The sequence below is a fragment of the Tasmannia lanceolata genome, unplaced genomic scaffold (genome assembly GCF_043159265.1).
Source record: "Tasmannia lanceolata isolate RefF3 unplaced genomic scaffold, GAP_Taslan_0.1 ptg000015l, whole genome shotgun sequence".
In the NCBI taxonomy this organism is placed as follows: Eukaryota; Viridiplantae; Streptophyta; class Magnoliopsida; order Canellales; family Winteraceae; genus Tasmannia; species Tasmannia lanceolata.
The window spans coordinates 43,802,520-43,820,782 of NW_027518692.1; the positions used below are offsets into that span (position 1 = coordinate 43,802,520).

The window sequence follows — 18,263 nt, forward strand, 5'->3', positions numbered from 1 at the left end:
CCATTTAGAATTGCTTACCGCAACATCCTTCAAAAGCAGACGCAGACTAGTGGGCCTAAAAAGGCAAAGGGAGAGAAAGTGAGAAACGCATAGTCTTTGCCCCCTACATTTCTCTCTACGCCAAGTTGCCAACCCAACCAACACAATGCTAAATCATCCCATTCTTCTTCTCCTGCGAGGGACAGCTGGGCTCTCTTAGACTCTTCTGCCGACACAAGACTGCCTCTAATGTTTTATATGTTTTTTTAAGAATAATTAGGAGAGGTAAAAATAGACACATATTCCGAGATTTTATACCTGGTAAGCCCTCATAGTCCCTTAATTTTTACCTTACGGACCACACCATAGGATGATCCAAACCGTCCATGTGATGGGCCATATCCTAAATAGGTTGTGCCCAAAAAGATCATTCCTATATATAGGAAGTGCATATTATGGAAACCTCTATAGATCAGAGGGCTAGGATCATCCTATGCAAATGATCTTTTAGGCACAACCTATTTACAATATGGCCCATCACATGGACGGTTTGGATCATCCTATGGTGTAGTCCCTACAGAACAAAAGAAGTCTATGAGGGCTTACACCGTATAAAATCTCACAAATTCCGTAGGGTAGCCAAGTCTTGGTGGGCCCACCTGAACAAGGATGAGTCCACACTTTTCAACTCCCTCCACGCGTTCCATGCAAAAGACTCACAGGACTCATGCTTAATGAAGAAACGAGAAGAGGATTTGTAACGGAGTCAGTGGAAAAACAAGAGAGAGGAAGAAAGCTATAAATAGAAAGCAATTTTACCTGAGAGAATATAAACACGTTACCGATGAGCTTTTTACAGTTGTGAGCTCTCTTTCCCCGATTGCTGAGAGAGCAAGGAAGCTAAATACATGAACCCTAGAAAAAAAAAAACAAAGAACAAACCCCTGCCCTTTTTCTTTTCTTCTTCTTATTCCTCTGTATTGACTCTAGAATTTTTCCGTTCTAGTAGATGAAGATGGAGGACGAGAAGAAATCTTCTTCTGTCTCAGATGTAGGAGCATGGGCAATGAATGTGGTAAGCTCTGTAGGCATTATCATGGCCAACAAAGAGCTCATGTCGCCTAATGGTTATGCTTTCAGCTTCGGTTAGTTTCTAGATCTCATCATTCTTCCATAAATTTCAAACTGAATTTTCTTTCAATTGTTCTCTCTCAGGCTTGATGCTAGATTAACAGTTTACTCGCTCCTGATTCCTACTTTGGAATAGTCTCTTTGCCTTTATTTTTGAATTGAAACCGATTAGTACTGAATTTCTCTGTAAATTATTCTCTACAACTATCACACTTTCATTTCTCTTTTAATTACTTTCGGATCTGGCCCTTTGATTTCTGTTTGTGAATCTTTTCAATTAAGACATAGAAAGCATATGAATTTTGTTCAATTTTGTTTTTCCAGTCCTGAATTTTTCGAGATTTCCCTAGAAAAAATTGACTCTACTCTGTTTGGGCAGTTCTGCAATATATGTAACCTAATTCTTCCTGTAAAGAACTGCCTTTTGTGTTGATATTTCCAGCCCTGATGCCATTGTGTAAATTTTCTCTTTTATTTGATTTTTTTTATAACTACAATGTTTTCATTTTCATCTTCTCTCCCATCTGAATTTTCTTCCCACCATATTAAGCTTTTCTACTACTGGAACAAGCTATTGATATCTGGCTCTCCTCTGTTGGAGTTTATGTTTGCATGTAAATCCTTTCCTTGTGAACAGTCTGCTGAATTATTTATTTTATTTTTGTGCTTTCTTACTTGTAGTGTCGCTACCGTGAAATCAATGTTGAAATTATGTCAAATATTTTTGTTGTGTTAGTTATCTAGTTGTGCTAAAAAGATATGGGAAAAGTGAATCAAGAAATGTAGCTGGTTGTGAGGGGGGGATCAGGATTCCTGCCAATTATGTTCTTAGTTGCTAATTGTTTCAGATGAAAAAGTGAATTCTTGAATATTGCTTTCTGGCCATTTAATTAACTCTACAATATTTCTTTGCTTAACAAATGGATTAATCGCCTAATGACAATGAGATGCACAATGCAAGAAACCCACACATGCACCCACACACACGACGGCTAATGCAGCGGTACCACCCGCCAATCCTATCATCTTGAGGTGTAGGGAAAGTATTCAAGAGCCAGCACATAAGAGTTAAATAAGTTCGATAAAAAGAATTTAAAATAATTCAATAATCATGAATTAAAGCAAGCAACTAGAGCAACATGCCTACATGTTCTCATGGAATTATTATCTAATATTCTTCAATCATAAGGGATTCATCATGTATTCGAGATGAAAAAGTCATTAATAAGTAATTCATAACTTATTAATATCAAGAAGACACATTAAACTTTATTTAAATTGCAACTCTTGGATCTATCCTTGGGTGTCCTTTTCCTGCATTTTAATCAGTGCTACAATTTCTCTTTTTAGTTTATAATGAAGCAGTTTCATTCTGTAAATCTTCACCTTTTCTATCTCTCTTCATCTTATTATTTTATTTTTCTGTCAAATATGCTCATTCTGCTGCGAATTTACAATATTTTACCAGTCACTGAAACTCTCATCCCTTAAAAAAATCATTACGTAATTCTCTCCATTTTTGTCCAGATTGCAACATCTCTTTCCCGCCATTCAAAAAAAAAATCATCTCTTTCACTATTGAATACTCTTTTATTAATTTTTTTTATAGGTTGGTTGGGATTGAAGCCCCGACCTCTAGGTCAAAGAACAAAGGCTTTACCATTGAGTTAGAGGCTCAATCCCTATTAATTTTGCTACATGCTTAATCATGTTTTATGTTTCTCCAGCCACAACTTTAACTGGATTCCACTTTGCTGTAACTGCATTGGTCGGTTTGGTTTCCAATGCAACCGGTTTTTCTGAATCGAAGCATGTTCCTTTGTGGGAACTTCTATGGTTCTCAATCGTCGCGAATATGTCTATCACTGGGATGAACCTCAGCCTCATGCTCAATTCTGTGGGATTTTATCAGGTCTGGGTTGCTCAAAAACACTTTAGACCTCACATAGAAGTTCAATTTCAACTGGCCAGATATGTTAGTGACTGTGCTGCATTTTTGGTGTAGATTTCAAAGCTAAGCATGATTCCTGTGGTCTGCATAATGGAATGGATCCTTCATGGCAAACATTACTCGAGAGAAGTGAAGATAGCTGTCGCTGTAGTTGTAATAGGTGTGGGTGTCTCTACAGTAACAGATGTAAAAGTGAATGCCAAGGGTTTTCTTTGTGCCTGTGTAGCTATCCTCTCTACATCATTGCAACAAATTGTGAGTACTTGAGTTTTGTGTGGATCTTTTCTACTGAAGTATTTTCTTTCATGTCCTATTAATCTGTGAATTTGGATGCATTGTGATGTGGATTATATTCTAGTTTATTATTCGGAAAATGATATGGGGAGAGCCACTCCTTGCTCATTGCTAAAATGGGCCAGACTGCTGATCGTGCATGTGGTGTGCAGGGAGTGGCCGTCCTTACCCTTGTGTCTGAGCGTCCTGCTAGCACTCCTCTTCTTATTATGATTTTCACGATTTAGGAAAATGATATGGGGAGCGCCACTCCTTGCTCATTGCTAAAATGGCCCAGACTGCTGATCGTGCATATGGTGTGCAGGGAGTGGCCATCCTTACCCTTGTGTCTGAGCGTCCTGCTAGCACTTCTCTTCTTATTATGATTTTCCTAATCGTGCGCATAAATTGTATTCAAACACTTCACTATCCTTTAATATATTGATTTGTTTTAGGTCATGGTTTGCTGGCATGTGTACAAGTGTCTGCAATTGCCTCTTTTTTCTGCATATCTTATCTGGAATGTTTTTAATGATTTCAATTGCAGATCTGTTTTTTGTGCCTTATTCTTTTAAAATTTGTTCTGGAGTTGGTGTAAGAATCTTTGCATGCTTCACCATTTGTCTCCACACTCCATGATGCTTTCACTGTTTCCGTAATTTTTATTATATTTTTCTAACAATTAAAATCATATAAAGAAGAAGACTACAAACTGCAGCTAGACAAGCTATCTAGAAAAAATAAACACAAAAGAAAGAACAAGCAAAACAAAAAAGGCCACTCATCCTCTTATAGATCGGAAATCTCATCCCACACTATGGTTCCCTTCATGATGGTTATAGGAAATAGAGTAGGCAAGCACTCTGATAAATGATTCCTCATATCACTATCACCAAGTGGGAGGAATCTCATTTCTTAATCATCTCATTATCATCAATGAGTTGATTTCATATCACTATATACACTTCATTCGTGCACCCTTTTTTGAATGAAGAAATTTATTGACAAAGAGGGGTTCCTTGCCTACTAATCAACACTTATTTAGGATGCCTCCCTTGCAAAATTGTCTGCTACATTGTTAGCTTCCCTCAAAATCTGTAAAAACCGAACATCAGGATCACTAGTGAAACTTAAATTTATTATATATGAACAATCATCGATGGACCTGGACTGCATTTTGTTGCCAAAGAAACGGCATTGATGTGCTAAATCAAGACAAAAAATTTGATGTCCGATAAGTATAGCCAACACCTTGACTTAATTATAAGCTTTTGTCCCCACTCGTTAAGTAGAGCCAATACCTTGACTTAATTATAAGCTTTTTTCCACACTGCAACCAAGTAGACTCTCATCCCCCCTGTTATCCTACAACCCCTTCTATCATTCCTAAAAGCACCAATGATGCTTATTGGAATTGGATTGTCTGATGGGATTTTGTTGACTTTACGTTTTAAAATATTTGGTTATGATATGCATCAATGATGCTTATTGAAATTGGATTATCTAATGAGATTTTGTTGACTTTATATTTTAAAATATTTGGTTATGATATCTAGATATGCTTAAAGACTTGGGTAGGGTGTCAGAGGTGGGGCTTGCCATTTTTCAAATCCTAGTCACTAGATAGATACCCCGGTGACCAATCTCATAATGCCCAAGATGTTAAAAAAACAAAGACTTCACTAAATTTAACTTTAACGGGATTAGTGAAATATTTATTGGTTACAATATCTAAAATACACACTCAAACTTAAAATGCAAATATATAATACAAACAAGCAAGAAAAATTATAGTTAATTCGATGAGCATTCTTTATATTTGAAGCACAATTGTTAATTTGGAAAATAGAAGTGCCCATGAAGTACTCAATGCCGTTTTACATGTGATATTGTACCAGACATGATACCTTAGACCTATTCAGTATCCAATTACCCATGTAGCCAATCTCCTCATTTTTGGCCTATCCTTTCATCACCCTTTTCAACTCCGACTGTATGGAATTGATATGACTTAAAATTCCTTGCCTACCGTAGGCTTATGGATAAAACGGTCACGTGCTTCTACATCAATAGGGGCCCTGCCAATATGGCACTCGCCCCTAAATCTCCTTATCTCGTATTGTACTTATGAAGCCTTTTCGATTTGCCCTTGAAACTGAGGTTTAGGCTGCTCAACAGCTTGCTAAGAGTATGATTGCTGGGGTTGATTGGATTGCTACCAGGCCCTGCCAATATTGCACTAGTCCCTAACTGTTTCTTTTGCATTGGATCCTTTCTCATACTAGGTATTATCAATCAGAGGCCTATAGCCTATGGCGGCCATGTAAACATTCACAAAGTTGTGATGCCAGACATTTTGCTCATATTTTCATGCAAGATGTGTTCCCCGCTCATGCATGCACAATAACTAGCAGGTGTAGTCTCATTTCTATAACATGCATCAGTCTTAAAGCTCGAAAGGATTTTTTTATTTATTCTGCTCTTGGAGCTAAGGTTTAGCCTGCGCAACAGCTTGCTAAGAGTATGATTGGTGGGGTTGATTGGATTCCTGCAAGGGCCCTCCCAATATGTCACTTGCCCCGCACATATTTCAGGCAAGGTGTCTTCCCCACTAGGGGTGTAAACGAGCCGAGCCGAGCTTGGCCAGGCTCGGCTCGGCTCGGTCAGGCTCGCGAGCCTTACCGAGCTCGGGTTATATTATGTTCACACCCCTCATCTTCCCTGGACAGCCCTACTAGTGTAATTTGACTACTTTTTTACACTATGGGGGGTGGTCCTAGTAACAAATGGGGTTCCAAAAATGAAGTGACATATTTTGCCCCCCCACCCCCCCCCCCCCCCTTTCACTCCCTTGGGACTGAGGTTTAGGCTGCCCAACAGCTTGCTAAGATTATGATTGCTGTGGTTTATTGGATTGCTACTAGGGCCCTGCCAATATGGCACTAGCCCCTAAATGTCTCTTTTGCATTGGAGCCGACATACTAGGGATTATCAAATCAAGACCTACAGCCCAAGGCGACCATGCAAACATTTACAAAGTTGTGATGCCACACATTTTGCACATATTTTCATGCAAGCTGTGTTCCCCACTCATGCATGCCCAATAACTAGCAGGTGTAGTCTCACTTCTACAACGCATCAATCTTACAGCTCGTTGAGTTGACTTGGAAAGCTGGAGGTGAACTCGACTTGGTCAAAACTAAAGTCGAGTTTCCATACCCTGGACTTGGTAAAAAACAATTTCAAATCTTGGAAAGAAGTGGAATTGTATAGGGATACCTTACGGAATAGTTGTAAGGATTGTAACTCATCTCCTGTTTACTTCATTTTGGCTTTGGGTATGCCCTAGCCATCATATACTAATATTTTGTAATGCAGGCTGGGACCTCTGGTCCCGATTGTTAAACATATATTAATGAAACTATCATATTTCAAAAAAAAATCTTGGAAAGAAGTGAAAAACTATGTCTGCAATGGAAAGAAACTTGGTGGAAGCTGTGGCAAGAATCACTACTGGAGCATATAAATAACTTACTACCGATTGCACATCCTTTATATGCATTACATGTTAGTTGATTAACAATGTTTTTGCCCTCCAATGTCTGATCTTGCACTCTGAATTGCGCAGTCAATCGGCTCCTTACAGAAGAAGTACTCTATAAGCTCATTTGAATTGTTGAGCAAGACGGCTCCCATACAAGCTCTTTCCCTTCTCTTATTTGGACCTTTCATAGATTACTATCTCAATGGTCAATTCATATCAAATTACAAGTATTCTTCAGCTGCAATTGTAAGTCATCAAAACTTTGTATGCTTTCAATTAGTACCTTAATGCTTTTTATCCTTGTTTTATGTTCTTTTTATGCTGAACACTGAAAAATGGTGCAGTTTTTCATACTCCTTTCCTGCTTTCTGGCTGTATTCTGCAACGTTAGTCAGTACCTCTGCATTGGCCGATTCTCGGCGGTCTCATTCCAGGTGTTAGGACACATGAAAACCGTATGTGTGCTCACTTTAGGTTGGCTTTTGTTTGATTCCGAACTGACGCTAAAAAACATCCTGGGGATGGCCACTGCAGTGCTTGGAATGGTGATTTATAGTTGGGCTGTAGAGATTGAGAAGCAAGCTAAAGCTAACATCTCCCTTGTGAAAGAGAGTCTAACCGAAGAGGATATTAAGCTGTTAAAGGATGGGATGGAAAATACTTTGGCAAAGGATATTGAGCTCGGGAATTCTAAAGCTTAAACATTCCTCCCTACCAAAAGGAACATATTTTTACTAAAGCTTGGCCAAGGACTGATGAATGGGGCGGATTGACTGCCAAAGCTGTATTTCCATTTGGTGAAAATTCTTTTATTGTGCAGAGAGGTCATAGGGAGAAGAAGCTGTATTAGGGAAGTGGGGACATGTAAAATCTTTCTGTTCGTTTCACTGCCTTAGGATTTTTTATATGTTCTATTCATTTTCTCTTGCAAGGTCTCATGAAAATCCAGAATTTATTTTATATGCAACAAAAGAATAGTAAATTCTTTTCTTTGTTTTTGTAGCAGATACTTTGATGACAACCACCAATACCCACAAGGAGGGGACCTCCTCAGCTGCTACTGCATGATGACTCTCTGAATAGAGGGTAGATGCCGATCTCACACATTCAAAACTAGTTTGATTAATTCTTGCTCGTGCTATGCTCGAGCCAAAATGTTAAATTGGATTTAATAGTATTTTCAAAACTTTCAATATGACCCACGACTCTTCATTAAGCAATGATAATTGTTGCGGCCAAAATCGGTGATCTGCTGAGGTGACTTCCACGTGAACAAACGGTCAGAAGACCAACCCAGAGTTTGTGCTCCAAGAAGGCCCTCCGATGCTTAAGTCAATGACCAGCAACAGATAATAGAAATTTGCACAAGAATAATAAATTTTAGGAATTTGAGCCTTACCTAGAGCCTTAGAAGGCTATCTATACTAGGAGGCTAAAGAGGAATTAGGGATGAGATTGCCCTAATGCCTCTGGACAAGTGTCACCTTACAGTTGGACCAGGGTTTACTCTAGAACCTTTCAGATTGGGTACGATTACTAGATTATCCTCTGCCCACGTGTCAGCCTGTGATTAGGCTGTTATTTTTAACCCATCAATAATCACAAAGATTAAAAGTTTTTACAACAATTAAGTAATAAATAAATCTTTCAAGTAAAGAAATAAAATAAATAAAATTTAATTTGATTAACTTGAGTAAAATAATTTACTATTTCATATAACTTTGTCATTTGAACTTTATTTGAATTTCTCTAATTATATATTTATATTTCCTTTTATATCTATCTACTATAATAAGCCGGAAGCTTTTTTTACTGTTCACCCCTGCCGCGTGTCATCGTCCCTTCCTCTCCCAGCTGCTTTTTGCCTGCTTCTTTACGGTTCAGCCCTCCAACAAATTTTGATTTCCCTCTTACCTCATATACATGCAGCTTCTGTGTATACCTCCTCTTAAAGAGAAAGATATACACTGTATTTCTGTGTATAGAAAGGCATACGTCCCCTCAATTTACCCCATATACATGCAGCTTCTGTGTATACCTCATTTTAAAGAGATATTTCGGTGTATAGTTATGTCAGAGATGTTTGACTTTTTTCCAGTAATTGTCATAAATTACTACATGTTGTTCGTATTTGTTTGGTAATTTCAAAACTTTGTAACCATTTATTGGTAATTTCTCATTGAAAACTTTATAAATTTCGCTTATTTACTTTTTTTTTTGTCATGATTACTTATTTTTTTTTGCTACCAACATTTGCCATCATTTGCCATGCGCATCTTTACACAGGATCTTTTATTTGAAATTATTAATTTTTTTTTGTGTTTGCTAGCTACAGTTGCCATTCGCATCTTTTCACCGAGAAAATTTCAATCCTACCCCCCTTGATGCTTTTAACAAAGGCACCCATTATATCAAATAATTTCAATCCTACCCCTCCTTTATGCTTTTAACAACTGCACCCATTAAAGCCATATAATTTCAATCTTACCCCCTCCTTTATGGTTTTTTAATTAAAAAACTATAGGGTGATCTTGACCATCGGATTTAAGATAAGAGGAATTATGGAAACATTTATAGATTGGAGGGCTAGGATCGGCCTATGGAAATTATTTTTGGGGCACAACCTATTTATGTTGTGTTCCATCACATGGACGGTTTGGATCAACCTATGACGTGGTTCGTACAGAGAGTTTTTTCGATTTTTTTGAAAAATCCGTGAGAATTACACCTCACATTTTTTGACTTTTTGACCAAATGCCCCCATTCAACTCATATAATTGCAATCCTACCCCCCTCCTTTATGCTTTTAACAAAGGCACCTATTAGATCATATAATTTCAATCCTACCCCTCCTTTATGCTTTTAACAAAGGCACCCATTAGAGCCGTATAATTTCGATCTTACCCCCCTTCTTTATGGTTTTTTAATTAAAAAACTATAGGGCGATCTTGACCATCCGATTTAAGATAAGAGGAATTATGGAAACATCTATAGATTGGAGGGCTAGGATCGGCCTATGGAAATGATTTTTGGGGTACAACCTATTTATGTTGTGTTCCATCACATGGACGGTTTGGATCAACCTATCACGTGGTCCGTACCGTTCTTTGTCGGCCCGTGCATCGCACGGGTTTTTTACTAGTATACTATATAGCAGAAGAGAAAAGAAGAGAATTTTTTGAAAATTCTATACGAATTACACTTCACTTTTTTTGACTTTTTTTTAACAAAGGCACCCATTCAACCTACATATTTTTAATCCTACCCTCTCCTTTATGCTTTTTAACAAAGGCACCCATTAAACCACATAATTTCAATCTTACCCCTTTCCTTTATGTTTTTTTAATAAAAAATCTATAGGGTGATCTTAACCATCCGATTTAAGAGGAATTATGGAAACCTCTATAGATTGGAGGGCTAGGATCAGCCTATGGAAATGATTTTTGGGGTACAACCTATTTATGTAGTGTTCCATCACATGGACGGTTTGGATCAACCTATGATGTGGTCCGTACAGTTCTTTGTCGGCCCGTGTATCGCACGGGTTTTTTTACTAGTATATATATATATATATATATATATATATATATGAGGAATAAGATTGTGCGCTCGGCCGCACCAAGTTTAGGTGCGGTTGAGGGCCAAAACTCATGTGGGCCCACATTGTTAGGATGATCCAAAGCATTTATTTGCAAGGCCCTTACATAGATAGGGTGTGTTAAAAAAATCAGCTCCATAGGATCATCCTAACCCATCCAAAAGTGGAGGGCAAAATGGACAGACATTGTTTGCCACAAATCTGCCCATTTTTGCCCTCCACTTTTGGAAGGGTTAGGATGATCCAATGGAGTTGATTTTTTATACACACCCTATCTATGATGGAGCCTTACAAATGAATGGTTTTCATCACCAAAACAAAACGTGGGACCCATGTGTTTGGGTCTCGACCGCATATAACCTTATATGCGGTCGACCGCACACTCCTTTTCCTCTCTCTCTCTCTCTATATATATATATATATATATATATATATATATATATATATATATATATATATATATATATATATATATATATATATATATAGAGAGAGAGAGAGAGAGAGAGGAAAGTGAAGCTACACCGCCGGCTTAAAATACAATGGGCACACATTGTTTTGGTGATCCAAACCATTCATTTGATTGGCCCTCACATAGATAGGGTGTCCACCAAAAATCAGCTCCATAGGATCATCCCAACCCTTCAAACTGTGGAGGCAAAAATGGACAAATTTGTGAAGGTTTTTACACGTTCATTTTTGCCTCCACAAATCGTAGGGTTGGGATGATCCTATGGAGCTGATTTTTGGTGGACACCCTATCTATGTGAGGGCCAATCAAATGAATTCTTTGGATCACCAAAACAATGTGGGCCCATTGTATTTTAAGCCGGCGGTGTAGCTAAGTTAGCTACACCGGCGGTGTAGCTTCACTTTCCTCATATATATATATGAGAAAACGGTTCCTACACATGTGTAGATAAGTTATCTACACACTAGCTTAAAATACAGTGGGGGCCACATTATTTGGGTGATCCAAACCATTCATTTTTAAGGCCCTCACATAGATAGGGTGTCCACAAAAAATCAGATCCATAGGATCATCCTAACCATTCGAACTATGGAGGCAAAAAATGGACTAATTTGTGAAGGTTTAAAGACATCCATTTTACCTCCACAAATCGTAAGGTTGGGATGATCCTATGGATCTGATTTTTTGTAGACACCCTATCTATGTGAGGGCCTTTAAAATGGATGGCTTGGATCACCCAAACAATGTGGGCCCCCACTGTATTTTAAGCTAGTGTGTAGAGAACTATCTACACATATGTGTAGGAACCGTTCTCTCTCTCTCTCTCTCTACACATATGGATGGTCTTGGAATGGCAATTGTTTTAAAACTATTTTAAATTGTTCTAGCTTATTTAAATGTTGGCAGTAGTATTTTCTAGGAGATTGTTTTAATATATATATATATATATATATATATATATATATATATATATATATATATATATATATATGAGAAAAGTGAAGCTACACATACGTGTAGCTAACTAGCTACACCGACGGCCTAAAATACAGTGGGCCCCACATTGTTTGGGTGATGCAAACCATTCATTTGATGGGCCCTCACATAGATAAGGTGTGCCCAAAAAATCAGCTCCATAGGATCATCCCAACCCTACGATTTGTGGAGGCGAAAATGGACGTGTAATAACCTTCACAAATCTGTCCATTTTTGCCTCCACAGTTTGAAGGGTTGAGATCATCCAATGGAGCTGATTTTTTGGGCACACCCTATCTATGTGAGGGCCCATCAAATGAATGGTTTGGATCACCCAAATAATGTGGGCCCACTGTATTTTAAGGCGTCGGTGTAGCTAAGTTAGCTACACGTATGTGTAGCTACACTTTTCTCATATATATATATATATATATATATATATATATATATATATATATATATTAAAACAATCTCCAAGAAAACACTACTGCCAATATTTAAATAAGCTAGAACAATTTAAAATAGTTTTAAAAACAATTGCCATTCCAAAGACCTGGCAAACTGCCCCACATTCCTCTTACCTATCATCGGCCAAGTGCATTAGGCATCAGTTACCTGCCTAATCCATCATTTGTTAAAATGATTATCCATTAATCGTACTTCAAACGGGGCCCACGTAAAGGAAATCCAGGCATCACTTACCCCGCCTAATCAAAATGATTATCCAATATTCATACTCAAAAGGAGACCCGCGTAAGGGAAATCTAGGCATCACTTACCCTGCATAATCCACCGTCTGTTGAAATGATTATCCAATAATCGTACCCCAAAAGGGACCCAGGTAAGGCAAATCTAGGCCTTCATAATCCCCTGAGTTGAATAAGTGACTAGGCCACAGATAACCCTATAATGCATGGTTGATTTAATGCTTCATGTCAAAATTGGCCAAACACACTGAACAACACACCCAGTATGTTTAAGAGCAAGAACGTTCACGGCCAGACTGAGGCTCTATATTCCATTTGGTGGAGAAGAAGATGAACTCCCCAAGGATTTGTTGAACTACGGTGTGCATTCCATATCTACTAATGAAGCCCAAACTGCCTCCTTGGAAGATCTAGCTTAGCTAAGAGAATCAATTTTCATCAGATTCTAAAACACAGTAATCCAAAGTGAACACTTAGTAGAGTCGACTGTTCAACAAGGACAGACCATTGGTGGACGGGAACAACAAATTGCTAAAATTAATGGGAATCTGCGAAAAATGATTGCTCCCATGCAAGAGCAAAGACAGTCTGGTTCTCGTCCTCTCTATGAAGGGCTGATTAACCCTCTGTCATCTCCATGCGCATGTTTGTGCTGTTATCAAAACATGATACATGAGCGCATGTTATCAAAACATGTTTGTGCTGAAATCATTTCCCCAGATAAAATAGCTTAAAAGTTATCTTCTTTTTTTTTTTTTGATCGGTAAGCTGGGGTTAGGCGGACCCCTACCAGTATATTGATTAAAGAAGCTTAAAAGTAATCTGTTTGCATTTTGTTTGGTATTTGTGCATGCATATTTTGGGTTTTGCAAAACAAACTTAAGTTGAAATACTTTTGTAATTCGCAGTCTTTCCCTTCATAATTGAATTGTATTATGTTAGTGATACTACAAGGAAATCCATTCTCATACGACATTCTGAGTATACTTAGATATTGTACTCTTGGAGATGCCACATTTCATCCAGTTTTTTTTTTGGAGCAGAACCTCACTGTTACAAGATGTTGCATAGAAAAGTTCAGACACAGGAAATGAAATAATTTTATTCAGTTTTGCTGTTCAGAATAAAGTTGATAGTGCTGCTAATTGCAATCCAAGGCATTCTACTTCTGAGATCAACTACGAAAAAATAAGACATAAATCAGCATCCAATCGCGAACCATTTCCTATGAATTTGTTGGTTATCAAGTGGCCTCTTCTCGTTCCTCCGCTTGTTTCCTTTTTTCTCTCCTTCACCAATGCCTCCTCTCGGACCCTTTCCCTTGGAAAGAAAACAAGAATAGATAAAGTGAGAAAATGAATCAGAATACCATCAAATCTCAATCAACTCATCCGGATCAACTCACCTGTCGTTTAGGATTCTTGCCATTCAGCTCGGAGAAGCCTCTGTGCAATTCCTCCCTAGGATTCTCAGGTTGGTTAAAGCCTTGGGAGGGTAAAACATCATGTCTCTTCTCTGGAGCAAGCCATACAATTTCATCTGGTGTTCTTGTCGAAGAGCTCGCAGCACTGTTTCCCTTCTCCAATTCATTGTTTAGCTAAACATATACAAGAAAAAATAGGTGAAGGAAACACTGGAGGTGTTAGTCCATGAAATCTCTATTCTAACAAGACATTTGTTACGTACCTAGACGGGCCTCACTTGGGTGGAATAAATTAGTTTAAATTTGTATAGCTTGTGATTTTGCTATCTAGTTGTTTGATAATAAGGGGTACGAAATCTAGATCGGTTTGGGTAGGAGTTTTAGAGGAAGTGGTAAGTGGCCGAAAGAGGGGTTTTAAGCAGTCTTTTTTCAAATGAACGAAGACATTTGTCCCAAAAATTGTGTCTTCGCACCCAAAGGAGGATTGAAACTTCCCTCTAAGCGGATCAAGAGGCTGATCTTCCCTCTAGGAAGATGAAACCGATTTCGGTTGGTAACAACATTTCTAGCCCAATATGGGTTGTTGGTTGGATTGGGTGTTTGATAGAACTGAGGCATTTTACCTGTAAAATCCGATTCTCCAGTAATCGCAGCCGGTCCATCAGAGTGCCCTTGAAGTGAACTTCTTGCAGAGCAGATGCTAATGACTTGCATTGCCGATCAAAGTTTACAGTTGAGGGATTTATCAAGTGATGTGAATCTGGAAGAACATAGCTTTGTGTGAGCCTTTGCTTCTCCTCGAGCTGCTGCAGCTGTATCAGATAGGCAACAAAAAAGGGTCAGCCCAAAACTAAAAATGGAGTTAAGTTGCATATATGGGCATGGAGTGAGATGACAATATGACATACACGAGTATCAAGACTATCCAATTTGTGAAGAAGAGTCTCAGGTGAAGAGCAAGTGCTCATCTTGGAGCCTCCTTTGTTTTCCATTTGTCTATACCTTATTGCAAAGAAAGCCAGTATGTCTTTCTTATTGTTTTGGTAGTCATAACAGAAAAATGAGGCCGAGTCTTTTGGTTTTTGTTGCTGTTGAGAAGGAAGAGGCTTCTTTCTAGCTGCTCTTTGTGAGTTTGTTGTTGACTACGAGTGAGAAACCGATACTATCGCTCAACTATTACTCTTATGGTTAGGATGTTTTACTAATGGCTCTCGTTTCTTCATTACACGCTTTTCTAATTAGTTGTCATTTGCAGCAGTGTTACAAATTGGAGATTTTATATGGTGGAAAACAGTGGGGTCCACATTATTTGGCTGATCTAAACCATTCATTTGTTGGGCCATGATGTAGATAGGGGGTACCCGGAATATCTTCTCCATAGGATGATCCTAACCATCTGATCTGTGGAGATTTTTTGTAACGTTCCGTCAATTTTAAAACTCCACAAATCAAAGATTTAGGAACATGCTATGGAGAAGATTTTCCGGGCACACCCTATATACATCAGGGCCCAACAAATGAATGGTACAGATCACCTAAAAATGTGGGCCCCACTATTATTGGGGCTGCACGTGTATGCACAACCGGCCACCATATAATTTCTCTACAAATTAATAGGTTAAGGATTGTCATTATCAAAATAAGTGGGCGCGGCATCATTTGCAATGGGGTCCCAAAACCGAAGAAACAAAATCCATGTTTTAATAGTTGCAGGCCCCAAAAATCTTGTTTGGTTCTCATTGGGGCCCACATTGTTTGGGTGATCTTAATCATCCATTTGTTGGGCTCCAATGTAGATAGGGTGTGCCTAAAAAATCTTCTCAATAAGATGATCATAACTCTCCAATTTGTGGAGGTATAAAATGGACAGCACAATATAGAAATCTCCTTGGATCAGTGGGTTATGATCAAGGTTTAAAATTTCGGTTTCGGTACCGGTTTCGGACCCTGAAATTTCGGTGAAATATTAAATTAATATTAAAAAAACAGATTTTTTGGGTCAAATTTCGGAAAAACCGAAATTTCGACCGAAATGGTCGAAATTGAAAACCATGGTTATGATCATCCCATGGAGAAGATTTTATGAGGTCACCCTAGCTACATTGGCGCCCAATAAATGAACGGTTTAGATCACCCAAATAATGTGGACCCATTGTATTTTTAGACAGCCATAATATAATTTCTCATCTTTAACTTGGATATTAAATCTTTGTAAAAAATGGAATTATATTTTTAATTAAAATGGAGAAGGTAAAACGTTTAGGAAGAGTTTTGCCGAACATATTGGGAGAAAGTAATTGAACGTTGAGAAGATAGTGTAATTTTGTCTTCTTGTATACTTTAACACATCAATTTGGCATCGGTTTGTTTTCGGGACTTGTTTGGCAATAATTTTCTGAAAGTAGGACTGTTTGAATAGTACCCAATTCGCAAAAATCCCTTTGTTTGGCACGAAAAAAAGAGATTTACTAATTAAAAGCCTGTAGGGTCTACTTCATATGATGATACAAACCGTTCATTTATTGGGTCACGAACTCACGATGTAAATATGTTATATCCCGTAAATCATGTTGAATGATCCTAACCCTCTAATCAACAGAGGTTTCTATTGATTAGAAGTCATTGTTTGCAACCATGGGATATCCGCCTCACCATGGTTGCAAACAATGACTTCTCTGAGGAAGAATGAGAGGATCTGCGTCAAAGAGTGAACAATGGCCTTCACAAGAGGCCTATTTTGACATTCTCTTAAAATGTATCATTCTCAGTGTGCGAGGAAAGATTTCACATTCTTGGAGACAAAAAGATAGATGGATATGTAGTTGGTATTCTTGCTTCATCTGCTGTAAACTTCAATAATTCAATGCTTTTGCAGTAAATTTCACAAATTCAATGCTTTTACTGCCATAACTATATATGCCGAGTATGTATCAAAGTTGTTGAGTTTGTGCATGTTAAAAGGAAAATTTCACGCTGTGGCAAGAATATCTAGATTTATGTAGAAAATCGGGCAAAGAATTAGATGTGCACTAATAAATTTACCTGGTGTGCCGATAGGAAGCGTCAAGTAAATTTATTATTTAAAAAAAAAAAAAACATTTAACGGGATTGGTGGCGGTTAGCATGCGTTGTCAATATAGATATTAGCGATGTTACCTACCCGTCGCTAATATCAGGTAGAAATTGCGATGCCAAACATCTGTCTCAATAAAATCGGTTAATTGTGACGGTTTTATTTTAGCAATGGATATGTACCGTCTCTAATATAGTTCACAATACTTTTTAAACGAGAGATAATTAATCTTCATCGACGGAGGATACTATCACTATTACATATAAGATGAGATGGTTATTAAACCGTTGCCATGACTCTTTAGTGGTGATAAATATTGGAATGGAAGAGTTACCGTCGTGAATAAGCATTTAGCAATGGTTTATTACTCTTCGACGATGGGAATATGCTGTCGCTAAAGAAGGTTTTTCTAGTAGTGCAATAGTTTTCATTAGAAACGTTTGTGGATAAATTTTTATAAGATCTTTAATTTGAGTCAATGTGAATAAAGCTTTTCAAGTCATTTAGAGCGTCTTTTATAAATGGTAAAAATGAACCTGGATGAACCTAAGCTTTATTAATGAATAATATTGTATTATGAGAACTCTTTAAAGGTTTTATTTGAAAAACATAGGATCTTTTTCATACATAAATATCTCTAACATCTATATGGTGTTTGTTGTAATTTCAAGCAATAGTCTGTTAGGAAACCATCATCAACAAACAAAATCAGTGAAAATTCGGCGACACCATAAGTCGACATCATCAACGGATATCATCAATTAATATTGGGTAATGGGCATCAAATTGACGGATATAAATTACATTTCTTATTGGGGATATTTTATTGTAATCAAACACATGTCAATGTCTAATCGACATATGTTTGAGGGGGTGTGTTAGAATATGTGGATTGGGTTGACATCTGATTGTTGGATAATCTTGGTGGTATATTAGGAAAGTAGGTTAGATGAGGTAACGTAGATAGGATAAAATAATAGATTAGATTGCAATCACCTCTTTCCACGTTTATCATAATCTCTTTCCTTGTTTATCCCTTTGGTGGTGCTCTATATAAGCACTGTTAGGGTTGATTGTAATCATGGAAGATCAGTAGAAATCAAATCTTTTACACTATAATTGTTTTCTTAACAAAAA

At 37.7% G+C, this 18,263-nt stretch overlaps 2 protein-coding genes across 3 annotated transcripts; one reads left to right on the plus strand and one right to left on the minus strand.

The window, feature by feature from the left end:
- The first annotated feature begins 684 nt into the window (after window positions 1–684).
- On the plus strand, window positions 685–7,868 carry LOC143847456 (UDP-rhamnose/UDP-galactose transporter 2-like). Its single transcript, XM_077356275.1, has 6 exons — window positions 685–840; window positions 989–1,124; window positions 2,838–3,022; window positions 3,116–3,316; window positions 6,963–7,124; window positions 7,223–7,868. Exons 2-6 carry the CDS (start codon window positions 989–991, stop codon window positions 7,577–7,579), a joined length of 1,041 nt encoding a protein of 346 aa, XP_077212390.1. The 5' UTR covers window positions 685–840; the 3' UTR covers window positions 7,580–7,868.
- Window positions 7,869–13,710: 5,842 nt separating this feature from the next.
- On the minus strand, window positions 13,711–15,114 carry LOC143847096 (uncharacterized). 2 transcript variants are annotated; one of them, XM_077355778.1, is made up of 4 exons: window positions 14,962–15,114; window positions 14,677–14,865; window positions 14,036–14,227; window positions 13,711–13,944 (listed from the first exon to the last, which is right to left on the minus strand). In XM_077355778.1, the coding sequence occupies exons 1-4, from the start codon at window positions 15,043–15,045 to the stop codon at window positions 13,831–13,833; spliced, it is 579 nt and encodes a 192-aa protein (XP_077211893.1). In that variant the 5' UTR covers window positions 15,046–15,114; the 3' UTR covers window positions 13,711–13,830. The 2 variants fall into 2 exon arrangements, with proteins under 2 accessions (XP_077211893.1, XP_077211891.1); XM_077355776.1 differs by having other exon boundaries at window positions 13,711–13,950.
- Window positions 15,115–18,263: the final 3,149 nt, after the last annotated feature.

Bases quoted from the DNA above. Each gene is read 5' to 3' on its own strand.
- LOC143847096 (XM_077355776.1), bottom strand. From the start codon at position 15,045: ATGGAAAACAAAGGAGGCTCCAAGATGAGCACTTGCTCTTCACCTGAG. The intron at 14,866-14,961 runs GTATGTCATATT...TATCTGATACAG, and splicing joins TGGATAGTCTTGATACTCGT to CTGCAGCAGCTCGAGGAGAA. The intron at 14,228-14,676 runs GTAAAATGCCTC...GTATATGTTTAG, and splicing joins TGGAGAATCGGATTTTACAG to CTAAACAATGAATTGGAGAA.
- LOC143847456 (XM_077356275.1), top strand. From the start codon at position 989: ATGAAGATGGAGGACGAGAAGAAATCTTCTTCTGTCTCAGATGTAGGA. The intron at 1,125-2,837 runs GTTAGTTTCTAG...ATGTTTCTCCAG, and splicing joins TGGTTATGCTTTCAGCTTCG to CCACAACTTTAACTGGATTC. The intron at 3,023-3,115 runs GTCTGGGTTGCT...TTTTTGGTGTAG, and splicing joins ATTCTGTGGGATTTTATCAG to ATTTCAAAGCTAAGCATGAT.